The sequence below is a fragment of the Thermobia domestica genome, chromosome 3 (assembly GCF_964235325.1).
Source record: "Thermobia domestica chromosome 3, izTheDome1.hap1.1, whole genome shotgun sequence".
NCBI lineage: Eukaryota > Metazoa > Arthropoda > Insecta > Zygentoma > Lepismatidae > Thermobia > Thermobia domestica.
The window spans coordinates 160747615-160760949 of NC_137456.1; the positions used below are offsets into that span (position 1 = coordinate 160747615).

Here is a 13335-nt window from a genome sequence, read left to right on the forward strand (position 1 = left end):
AAATCCATAGTACGTAATGGAATTTGTCCTTAGTGGTAGCCTGTGCTTAATGGAATATTTTACGGTACTTTAAATTTTTTAAGAATCTGAATTAAGCATAAGCGTGAAACCAGTTCAACCGCATAGTAATAATAATAATAATAATAATAATAATAATAATAATAATAATAATGTGTAGCGTCCGCAACGTAGTATCTATTTCGTCATACTTATGGGTAAAACAAGAAAAAGCATTGCAGTATTGTGGGGAATTGAATAGTTGTACATGTACAATCGAAAGATGTATTTAAACAGAATACAATAGTGTTAGTGTTAAATTTGTATTATGTTTGTTTATTCCAAATATTGTTCCAAAGAAAGACAATGGCTTTTTAATTTTCGCTGTTCATTTCCAAACTACTTTAAATTCTTTCTGAATAATAACTATGTTACTTTCAGGTTTGCAAAATTAAACTGTATAGTTATAAATGTTATTCTATAACATTATGTTACTATTGATAATAATAATAGTAGTAATTTCAGAATTTTTAGATTTTCATGTAGTGTATATTTAGTATTTAATTAAGTGAAAAGTAATTAATAAAAACAACAAATATAAAGTGTTGAAGTATGTGTAATAGCATCACATTGATTATCCTACTTTGTAGTTATGGTTGTATGTAAGTTGTATTGCTAAAATTCGGTTTAACATCTTACGTAACGTCGGTGGAATTATACTGCATAAAAAAAAAGAAAAAAGTGTAGCATAATTTGTATGAGCGGAAACAAATTACATTGCCGCGAGATTTCCAGCATACAATTCATTGTATCACATGTGTTACTCATAATAACTCATATTTCTTTAATATTGCAGTAAGAGTGAAAGATCATTTCGAGTACCTTCTAAGAGAAGAAGCTGAAAGAGAATCTCAAAATGGAGTCGCAAAAAATGGCCATGAACATATTGTCGTTATGAAACTGTACTGCAGATTGATTGACCAAATCAACGCTTCTAGCCATACGCTTGGAAAGGACGGGAAATTTCAGTTATTCATATGCCTTAGTGCCAGGTAATTATTTCTATGTTTCAGTGATGATTAACAACTTGTGTATACTGTATCTAGTAATGTAAAATTAAATCCTTAAATTCAAATTAAATTATTATACTAATTTTCTATACTATTATATTATACTATTATACTACTAAATGTTTGATTCTTTTATTATTAGAGAATTCCGCGCACGATACATAATCTTAAGTTTTGTGTCAACTACATCCGTTTGGTCATTCTTACTTTATATGAACCCAAGTACAAAATGGACAAAGATAACAAAAGAAGTACCATAAGACCAAGCATGAACATTTTATTATTTCTTGCGTATACGTATGCTGTAGTCTAAAATTTTATCTTCAGTTAGGTCCTGTAAATCCAGTGTGCAAGAAACTGTCATTATGGGCTGTGCAGGATTCGGAGCCACATTAATAGTAGGTCCTGTCCTTCATAATCTGGGTGTTACGAGAGCGCAAAACACTAAAACTCAAACTCAAACTCAAATTCACCTACAGTCATTTACGTTCATGTGAAATTACAATTTCCTTCTAATACTGTATGTATATAATATAGAGTCCGCCAGAAAAATGTATACACTCTTTGTCATCCTGTATCAGGATACTGGCATTGACAGTTGCTCTGAAATTTAAGTATGTTGCAGTGTGGTTTTTCGCTCAACAGGTGTCGACATTGTCAATTGTTTTCAGTTAAAATTATGTTGTAGTTGAGCCGACGAAGCAGAACTTTTTGCTATAGGCGTTGTTCCCGACCTTCCTTTGTGAATATCGCAAATCGTTCCATGTGTCTTAAACTTGTCAACAATGCGTTTGATTGTTAGGCGGGTTGGTGGTTCAGTACCAAACTCCCCTCTCCACTAACGCTGCACTTCGATGGCATTTTTAAACCTGATAAAACACTTAAAAACGTACTTAAAGCGTACTCCTGCCATTTTGTTATCTCACTAACCTTGCTAACAGTACTGACATCTGTTAAGCAAAAAAACGTTCTAGAACATAATTTTAACTGAAAACAATTGACAATGCCGACAGCCATTGAGCGAAAAACCATACTACAACATACTTAAATTTCAGAATAATGTCAATACCAGCATCCTGATACAGGATGACAAAGAGTGTATACATTTTTCTGGTGGACTCTAGACCAGTGATTGCCAGTTTTAACGCACTGCCGGCCAGGACAAAAGAAATGTACTTTAGGTTATTTTCCTTTTCCCCCATGTGGCGACGGCTCAATGTACAGAAGTCAGATTTTGTGAATCTTCGTTCTGTTCTGTGCATCCTACCTCGTGTATCATGTGTCTAGGCCAATTAGGACCTGAACTACGAACATTTAAAAGTAATTCTATGAAATCAGCATTTTTCTAGAAATCGTCCCGGTACCAACAGCCTTACCTTAAAAAAATGAGCTTAATAGCAAAAAAAGATCAGTGAAATTTATTTTCACAGTTAAAAACCAAGTCTCGAGGCTATCATTTATTTGTATACCTTTAGGTGAAATTAGAAACGTGGTAGATAGTGCTATCCCATAAAGAGGATTCGTATCAGGACATAAAGAAGACGATGTATCAAATGACATGAACCAAATTAATGGTAATGTTTTAAAGTTTCAAAACAAATAGAAAGTTTTATTTATTTATTTATTTATTATAGAAGACCTTTTGAAATTCGAATTCGGGAGGTATGTGAGAAAATAAGCTATTTTTGTTTGAAGTTTGTTTTGTTACTTTTTAAACTGGTACTTTCCCCGTAAAATTTCATTGCAATAAATTCGTAGGGTGACTAATAAAACAACCACTTTTAGGTTGAATTCGACTTTATTCATCAACATAGTCTCCTTTATGAGTGATACATTCATTCCAACGCTTCTCTAACATTTCGATGCCTTTTTGTAGAGCAGTTCATCATTGGTCTCAAAATAGGCTTCAATTTCAGCGATCACTTCTTTATTGGAGCCAAACCTCTTTCCCTGGAACATTCTTTTTAGGTCTGAAAACAGATAGTAGTCGCTGGGAGCCAGATCCGGAGAGTAGGTAGGTGGGAAAGCAATTCAAAGTGCAATTCGTGCAATTTTGCCATTGTTGCGATCGACTTGTAACACGGTGCATTGTCTTGGTGAAAGAACGCTTTTTCTTCATTTGGGGTCATTTTTTCCCCAATTACTTCCTTCAAATGCTCCAATAACACCATATAATATTCGCTATTGATAGTTCTTCCTTTCTCAAGGTAATCGATGAATAAAATACCGTACACATCCAAACTAGGAAGCCAAAACCTTACCAACTGACATTTACATTTTTGGTCGTTTTGAGCGGCTTTCGCGGGTTTCAATCCACTCAACTGACTGCCGATTTGACTGTGGGTCCATGTTTCATCTATTATCACATATCGCGTAAAAATACTCGTTATTGCGCTTAAATAAGTCCAACAGCGCGCTGAATCGTCGATGTGTTGTTTTTGATCGACTGTGATCAAACGCGGTACCCATTTCGAACAGAGCTATCTGGTGGGCAGACGTTCATGCAAAATTGTGAACACAAAATCCTCTGATATATTTAAGGTGTCAGCTATCTCACGCAACTTCAATTTACGATCGGCCAAAACTATTTTGTGGAATTACGTATGTTTTCTGGAACAACTGCCGAATTTGTGCGTTCAGCATCATCGATGTTTAACCGCGTTTAAATTCAGCAAACCACTTCTCTCTCATTTTTCATTTGTTTCGATGGAGCAGAGTCCGAATAAAACTTGTGAAACCATTGCGTTGCTTGAACGGTGAAAACAATGCTTTATCAACACACGAAATACAGATTTTTCCATTGTTTTGAAACGTACAAACGTTGCGTCAGTAAAATCACTATAACTTATGAACTAAACGTCAGATTGTTGTGAAATTATGACACGTATCATTTGAAGGTTAGTACTTCCTAAACATCATACGGACTTGTGAATAGTGGCGACATCTATGTCATCCTGCGAACTTATTGAGTTAAAATGAAAGATCTATCTCAGACATAGAGTACTGCTTGTCCATCTGGAAGGGAATTGTCAAAATATAATTATTACGATAACTAAATTCTAAATCCTCTATTAAGTAATAAAAATTTTTCTTTAACAACAGGCCGAAAGTAGTCTATTCAAACTGAAACTCGGCATTTTTCCTTCAGATTTGTAATGTACGCAGGAAAATAAGAAATATTGGGTTCGAACTTTTTTGTTTCCACAATGTTTCCTCTACTGTTAAAATTACAGTGACAAATAATCCTTGATGTAAATTTGTTCTCATCACACTTTTCGGCATCATTTTAGTAGCAAAGCAAGCATTTTTGAAGTGTCTGAAAATTTTGTTTGTACGTTCTTGTTTGAAACTTTCTTGTATGGCTATGCTCGTTAGACTAAAATAAGGCATAGGATTAATGAAAATGAATGATTAAGAAAGGGCGATGTTGTCCATCACACTTGTACACCCTGGCATCGAACCAGGAACCCCTCGTATCACAGGTGAGCGCTCTGCAAGAAGCCACCGAGCGTCCTAAACGTTACGAATTTAAATCTGAATCTACTACTGTAAATTTTAGTATACGAGAAGAAAATAAAAATTACCTTAAGTAACAATAGGTATGAATGCTTTAGCATTTCTACTATATCTAATTTTTAACATCCAGCTCCAGCTTAATTGGGGATTTGTAAACTACTTCCGGTCTATTGCGGAAGTTGAAGATTTTACTACTTAATATAGCATTAAAAATTGTTATTATAGTATTAATATTTGACTTTTTTCAATTTGGACTTTTGGCAATAATTGGGTATTAAATTTAGTTTTACATCACATTTCATTGTCCTTCTTAGGGCAAGGGAAGCGTAGGAAGAAAATATTGAAAACACTCCAATTCGAGATCTAAAATTACTACTTCTCATTACAACAACAACAACAACAACAACAATAATAATAATAATAATAATCATAATAATAATAATAATAAACCTTTCAGTCAGTTTGGAAGTTCAAAACAATTGCAATAAATTTGAAAATTTGACACTTGCGATTTGATTCTCATGTTTTCGTTCTGGAAATTATTTTTGCAATACAAGGCGAAATTCAAGACCTGGTATCAATTAACGACCTCACTTGTATATACGGTGCTAAGACGACCATACTAACTAATTATCCAATTAAGTTATTGGCAAGTAACAGTGTATGTAAAAGTTTTCATGATAAAGCTAATTTGTACTCTATTTATTTTCAGGGAACATTTACTGCATCGTATGCTTCTCCATGTTGCGTCAACACCTGTTACTAGTCAGATGTTCGAAGAAGAATCATTCCTACGCAACGCAAATTTAGTGACATTTTTAGTCCAGATTTTAGAATCTCTTAACGAATTTGATATAGTTTTAGAAAATTCACTGACCAAAGGTATTGTAACGTAAAAAAGGGGAGAAATCAATAAATTTAAGTAATTTTCCTATCTGGTACGTGATCGCGAAGCAAGGCATTATCTGTAGTAATTGGTGATTTGTTAATGATGTTCATAACTAAACTCAACCGATCCTACAGATATAAAATGCTCTGGAGGACTGCAAAAGTTAAAACGAAGTTTAACAATGTGCCATAAGAAATATATTGATTAATTGTTTCATGTACTGTAGAGGAAGTCCAATACTCAAGACACAATATTCAAGTGATGTTTTGTGAACTTCTCATCTTGTACATATTACTTTTTAAAAATTGTAATAAAACATTTTTATTATATCTTAATTAGAAAGAATAAAATGTCCCAGTTCAACTAAAGAGCTACCAAAGAAATGGATGACTGTGATGATTGTGTGAAATTATTTTCATGACTTAGTTCTCTTGTGTTCTTTACAATGAAGTAAAAGAAATATTTAAAAAGAAGAAACAAAAAATACTCAGTTTGTAAATAGGTTTATTGGATGTGTATGTAAGTAGATGTGAATGGCAATAAATCTGTATCTGTAGTTTGTTGTAAAGGAAAAATTAATGTTCAGATCATTGAGACAGTCTTATTCTGTTTTCTCTTTTTCAATCCTAAACAAGATGTTTGTTTTGCTGTGAAGTGATCCAACAAAGCATGAATTATTTTTTTAATATAACTACTGTGAATGTAATTTGGAAGTGCCCGAAGCGTTTTTTCCATGGTTTGGATCGTGATGTGTCTGCATTGATTTGTAATACTCATGATTTAAACTAAAGAAAAGGGTATTTAACGTTAAAGATGAGAGTTGCTGGATAATTTCATAGATAGGCGAAACGACACAGATCTAATTAAGGAGACTTAATACCGATGCAGTTATGTCTGTTGTAGTAATGCCAAATGTACCATTTTATGTGGACTTTAATAATGAAGAACAAATTCTTTTATGTTTTCTGTATCAACGTCACTGTGAAGAGGTCATACAAAACAATTTACAATAGAAATCAAGTGGGTAAACAATGCAGAACTTTATTTTGATAGTAGCCGTTTTTTCTTGTATTATTTCTATAAAATGTAACCAATGGCTTTATTATTGGTCTGATAATACTATTTTATTTGTATGAACCTATTTTAGAGGAAAACTCAGGAAAAGAAATCCTGTTGTAATTTTAATATGTATATGTATGTATATGACAGTAGCTAGTTGATAATTTCAAATTAGAAACTTAAGTGTTGTGTTTCCTAATCTATATTTTTAGATCATAGTCCAAAATTAAATTTGCTCTTATCAATCAAATACTTCATTGTGTATTTCACTTTTATTTCCTGTTTCATTCTTAGCGCATTACATGATTTATTTTTCGTTTAACTATCCAATACATTTTAGCTTATTTTCGAGGTTTGAGTGCGAAATTTAGTTTCTTCGACGAATAACAGTAGTTTCATGAATTTTTTAAAATCAATAATCGTGATATTAAAAGATAATTTTACGTTAACATTAAGGTTTAATTATGTAATGCTTATGCTGTACCCAAGGTGTTTGTTAGTTTTTCGAAAAATAAATCACGGAAAAAAGTATGAAAATATAAACTGTAACATTTAATGATGTGTGATGTTATAATCATTACTCTTTATTAATTTATCTGTTTGGTGATATATACCGATAATGATAATCGATGGTGTATATGTTCCTATTGCTGCATTTGTGTACATTTTATTTTAGTTTAATACTATTACCAATTATTTTATCAGAAATTAGCATGCAAAACGAAAGGATATTACGATGGACACAACTAACTTTTAAATTAGGTTTTATTATATCCTTATTTGATGTAGTGATTCGATCTCCAAAAATATCATCTTCCATGAATTTGGGATTGTATCCTGTCTCATAAAGTCAGTAAATCTTATTTCCATTGCTTTCCAAAGAGCAAGTGAAACTACAGTCGGTATATTCTGGATATCAATCACTGTCCATTCACGGACAAAAAAGATTAAGATGTATAAAACAAGAACATAAAAAAGAATAGCAAAAAATATTGTACTAATAATACTAGAACAACCTACCATATCTAGGCTATCATAACTCAAGTATTGGCAGTCAGGTCGCATTCATTAATTAACCAAAGTATTTAATAGTAATTAGGTTTTTCTGATACGAAGAGAAGATTTATATTACTGTAGAGAATAGTCTAGTCATTGCCGTTTAGACATTTTTAGATATTCCTTTTGAAATCCTGTTTTTCACATCTCAATGAATGATTGTTTGTAGTACAGAAGTAAATGTAAGAACATCAAAAAGGCATATACATGGTGTCTGTCGGTCACGAAAGTCATGAAAAAGTCACGAAATCAGAAATTGGTCATGAAAGTCAAGAAAAAGTCACGAAATTTAGCTTTTGGGTCACGATGTTTTTTAAATCTGTACGAATATAAGTACAGACTGAAAAATTTTGTTGTGTAAAACGTCAAAATTCACCACCAAAAATGTCTGTGGTCGACTTTTGACGCTACCAAATTGCAAACAAAGCACACTTCTATCGCGTGCATGAAAATTCGGCCTAATTCGCACCCCAATTCGCTCTTGAGTGTGTTACAAAATTGTATGGTTTGGTAAAGGAAAGGTAACGAAAAAGTCACGAAATTTAATTTTGGGAATTTAGTAGACACCCTGTTATAGAAAAATTTCGTGCTGTAAATTGTCTGTTTATTTTGTGAGAAACATTTGTTACTTAAACGTTTTCAAGTGCAACAAAGGTAGTTAATATTCCGCCAGTGACAGATTTCTCTTCCTCGAACTCTTTAAATTTTAGACATTTGTTTTACAAAAATTGACAAAATAATATAAACATGAAAAACAGGCTCATCTTTTCCACGGAGGATGCTATTTGATTATTGTTCATACTTTTAACAATAATATAAGAAATATATCATAAAAGCCTGCGAAATAATAAAAGTTGTTTTAGCTATGCAGAGTGAATCAAAGATCCTCACAACTTTAAATTTCTGTAATGAATTGTAATATAAGGGACGTATTAAATCTCTGTCGAAAAAAAAAAAGTGTAGTTTTATAGTAATATAACTCACTGTGAGCACTCTGTGCGAGTAGCAGTTATCGATTGAGTTCTTGCCATAATCAATGAGCATGTCTGATGGTATGAGTGCCCTAGCAATTCGTTGTTGCGGCTTCGGTAGATATAACAGCGGTGCCTCATACAATATATATTTACATGTGATGTATGAAAGTATATTTGCATTACAGTCTCAGTACTCCATTACGCAAAACACCTTTTTCGCTTTTGTCGCAACATTGTTTGTTTTGTTCGGATGCCTGTGAGTCAATAACCAGGACAGCTCTTTTACGTTGCGTTATTGCAATTTATTACAAAAGCAAGACACCTCGAAACCATATAGACTTTTCTCTTAGAATCACTCTGTATAGTCATTCAATTAAAGTAGTAATATTGAAGCACAAAACTAATCTAAATTACTTCATTAGCCTTCTTTACAATAAATGTGTTAACAAACAGTGATACTCCAATACATTTAATTAATGCTTTAAGTTTTTTAAACAAGCGTCAAGAAAGTTTTAATTGAAGTGGATTTGAGGGAGCATTGAAATGATGTTCTTAATACTCTTAAGAATATGCAAAAGTCAGAGAACTATAGATGTAAAATTTAACTGAAACTATATGTCGGTTTGTTAACATAGCCAATCTTTCTCCCTGTCCCTCTGAGAAGAAAAACTTTTTTTTATTTGTTTGTTTTGTTTTGTTTTGTTTCTTTTAATGCAATGATAGCGATCTAAAGGCTAAACAATATCGTTAGTCATTTTATGGTTATAATTTTAAAGAAAACTATAACTAATGTTTTTTTATCTTTCATGTGCTTGAACCAAGATTCCTTTTCTTGTGCATAAGATTCCGAATAACCATGTAACCTCAAAGTGACTTCTTTGATTTTTATATGAGAGGATGAAATTGAAAAGAATGTCCAATAACAAAATAAGTGGAACTACAGGAATAATTAAAAATTAATAATTGAAGAAGTATAACAGTCTCATATTGCTTCCTGCCTCTGCAACTCAAACAGATACGCACCAAATTTTAATGGAAAATGTTCAGAGAAAATTAAGAGAAAAGAGCTCAAGGAGAAGAAAATTTTCAAAATCTAGAATCACATTTCGAAGTGATAAACATATCTTCATTGGTTCTAAACAATTAATAGTAATAATAATATTTTTCAGCAACAATTATAATGTAATCCTAAAGTCACTTATTCTTTGTCTTTGATGATCTTTGAATCCATGTCTAAGGAAACTTTTTGCTTCTAATTTTTGGATGAAAAAAAAAAATATGTATTTGAATTATAAAAATCATCTAATGAAAAGGATTATATTGATTTGATTGTATAATTTATATTTACATTTTTCACTTTGGATGAGTTTATAGAAATTGAAATGAAAAGTATGATTTTATTTCTCTTGTATGGCTGTCATTGAACAAGTTCTCTCCAATATTCCATTCTGCCTTTACAGTCTACTTAAAGAAACAGTTGCATCATACTTTGTATGTACATTAAAGTACGTAGGTATAGAATAAAAATGTGAATAAATAAATAAATTGAAATAGGTTATAGTAAATTATCTGTCTAGTATCTAGACGTAAGAAACTTTTTTTTTAAACATGTACCAACTACTGTACCTGATTATATATATATACTGTGTATTGTATATGTAAACATATAAACAATTAGTAGTAGTTAAAATTTCGTATGACGTAAGCAGTTACAGTAAGAGCAGGCATGGAAGAGTCACGTCAAAGATAAAATATGTCTTTTCTTTCGTAATGTCTGTATCTTCATAATATTCTGTATCGCATGCATACGGTTGATGTAAAGAATCAGTGTATCTTAATATTAACTGTACAAGTCATAACAATTAAGAAGGGAAAGAAAGTTTTCACAAGAGCAAGAACTTAATTTCTCTTTATTAGAGAAAGCGTTATATTAGTTTTAATCATCCGGAAAATTGGATAAACCTTCTCGCTTAAAGATAAATAAAACAACCTATCTATGAAATATTTCACCCTGTGTAGAATAAAAAGTTTGGAACAGACGCATGTGGAGAGATTTTTCTCGTTTCAGCTTGTTCCGAATCATAGCAATACACATTAAAGAACAACATATACACTTCTAGATTTAAACTTCGTGAGTAATTACTAATTACTTATACATATTTTGTAATAAGAAAAGAAGAAATGTAAAGTACATATAAAGAACACTAAATTTACTTTAAAAAAAAAAAGTCCTCCCTTTCGGAGAGAATAAACTCACATTATTTAGTCACATTTCAAATAGCTTTTTGTTTTTCTATTCGTTGAGTATGTGTTCCTTGGATGTAAGCATGTATGTATGTGTATGTAATATTCTTTGTTACGTAATTTAGTCTACTACTTCGTGATATTTTTTGTCTTGTGTTTGAGATATGTTGCTTTATTTTATGTAGTTACAAAGAAGAACGGAAATGTTATGTTTCATTAAACTGTATTGATTTTGATAAAAATATATCTTGTGTTTTATTATTAATCTTCGTGTTTTTGCCCAATGGTGTTAACCTATTCGTCTTTTTCATTTTGCACTATTTTTACATAATTTCAAACTAAAAAAATAATTCTGTAATGTAGGAATATGATCGTCAGTACTAATGTTTTCATATTAATGACTTGAGAAAACTTGTTTTAAAAATATAATTTCCAGCGTATTGGACATAACCACGAATGGGGGAGTGCGACACGATGGTTCATTGGTAGAGCGCTCACCTCTTGTGCAAGGAGCTATCTAATTTTAAGGATCGTCTGAGACCCCTTCATAACCTCAGGATATAAGAAATTGCATGGAATAAGCAACACTGTCCAGTTGTAACCTGGTTTGAGGCTTCAGTTCAGGTCCGTCTGAGACGGGCTATAAGAATTCCTTTTCAGACCCGCTCTCACTCTGATAGATGCAGCATCTCAAACAAACCTTAATTATTCAGACAGACCCGATGGCCCGGAAGTAGCTGAAATGTCAGCACTACACCATTTTAATCTACCAAGTCATCAAATATAATTTTACGTTTACTCACCTTATCATACTAGAAGAAATGCAGCAGTTTTCACCACTCTTTGCACAAAAAAGATTTAACAGAACATTGTTTGGATTCAGCAGTATTTATTATATTCTAGACGGCAAGTTTTTCGGACTCGCTTGACTGAAGTTTGACTAACCCTTATAAGAAATTTACATAAGTTATCTCTTCTATAAATCAATGGGTTTATATTCTAATAGAACTTGCAGTTATCTTTCAGTGCAATGTGTCGATACATACAGATGCACACAAGAGAGGTAGCCAACCATAGATTTAGTGAGAAGAGAGCGCAGAATCGTGTTTCTAGAATCACGTTTCAAAATTAAATGAATATTAATGAAAATTAGTTGAACGTCCTACGATTAAGTCCTTTAGGATTTAGGATTTAGATTTATGGGCTTTCGGCATCTATGGCCATTTTGCCCGTCACGTTTGCCCCAGAACACTATCCGAGGAAAGAGAAGGAATAAAGGATTGGGGAAAAAGGAAGTGACCTGGGACATACAAGTTAGGTACCACTCCGGTATTTGCCTGGTGTGAATGAGGAAAACCCAGGAAAACTTCATTCAGGATAGCTGGCCTGGAAAAACTTTTTACACTTTTTCGACCGAGTGACCCTACTAGAAATCGAACCCGCGACCGCTCGCACCAAGTCCTTTAGGCTAAAGGAAACGGACAATTAATAGAAGTTAGCTAGCTAGTTAAAGTTTCAGTTATTTTCTAACGGGAATCGAACCCCAGACTACATACACCAAAGGCGCATACTCTAACTACTAGACTAGCAGGAAAGGATAGAACTATATTAACAGTATCATACAAATTCTTCGTGTGTATGATGATGTTTTGTTTTCTTCAGATTTGTTCGAGTCTTACCGAGTCACATGTCTCACTGATTCCAGGACACAAAATTCTTAATAAGTTTCATCCCTACTTCCTAATACAACGTTTGTTCCAATCCCAACAGGTAAGAATTGACTGTAATCAGATAGATACTCTTTTCTAAAACCGGAGTTCAATTTTCAGCCGGAGCTTATGCGGTTCGGATCCCACGTTAAGCTGTAGGTCCATGTCTCATATGGCCTCGTCACAGAACGGGACGCTAAACTCAAATCAACTACTACAACTAATCTATATTATAAATTGAAAGTGACTATGTTTGTGACTCTTAATCTCTTGAAACGCCCCACCGACCTCGATCAAGTTTTTTCACGTAGATGAGGTTCGGGCCTAGGAGTGTTTTTAGCTATTTACTTTGACGGTATAACTTAGGGAAGGGGAGGAGGGGGACATAGAAAAAATAAATAAAACTTAATAACTCTTGAGCCACCCCACCAATCTTGATCAAATTTTCAACGTAGATGAGGTTCGGGACTGGGATGATTTTTTCATTTCACTTTGACGGAGCAACGTAGCGGAGGGGATGGAGGGGGAGATATACAAAAATTAGTAAATATAAAAATAAAAGTGACTATGTTCGTGAATTAATTACTTTTGAACCACCCAATCGATCTCAATCAAATTTTCAACATGTATGAAGTTCAAACCTGGGAAGTTTCTTATCATTTCATTTTGACAATAGATCTTAGGGATGGGGGAGGGCAGGAGGGAAAATATATGAAAATGAATAAAACTTAATAACTCTTGAACCACTCGATCAATCTTTCAACATAGATAAGGTTCGGGCCTGACAAGGGAACCTTCCGAAAATGATAGTTGCAGTGAAA

The 13335-nt window shown here is 32.8% G+C and overlaps 1 protein-coding gene across 4 annotated transcripts in view; it reads left to right on the top strand.

Moving 5' to 3' along the window:
- The window catches only part of pns (DENN domain containing pinstripe), a 284119-nt gene extending 273070 nt beyond the window's left edge, over window positions 1-11049 (top strand). For all 4 annotated transcript variants that reach the window (XM_081751956.1, XM_081751957.1, XM_081751955.1 and 1 more), the window contains 2 exons: window positions 854-1049; window positions 5296-11049. In XM_081751956.1, the coding sequence (XP_081608082.1) occupies window positions 854-1049; window positions 5296-5479 (380 nt within the window). In that variant the 3' untranslated portion in view covers window positions 5480-11049. The remainder of the gene's footprint in view (window positions 1-853; window positions 1050-5295) is intronic.
- Window positions 11050-13335: the final 2286 nt, after the last annotated feature.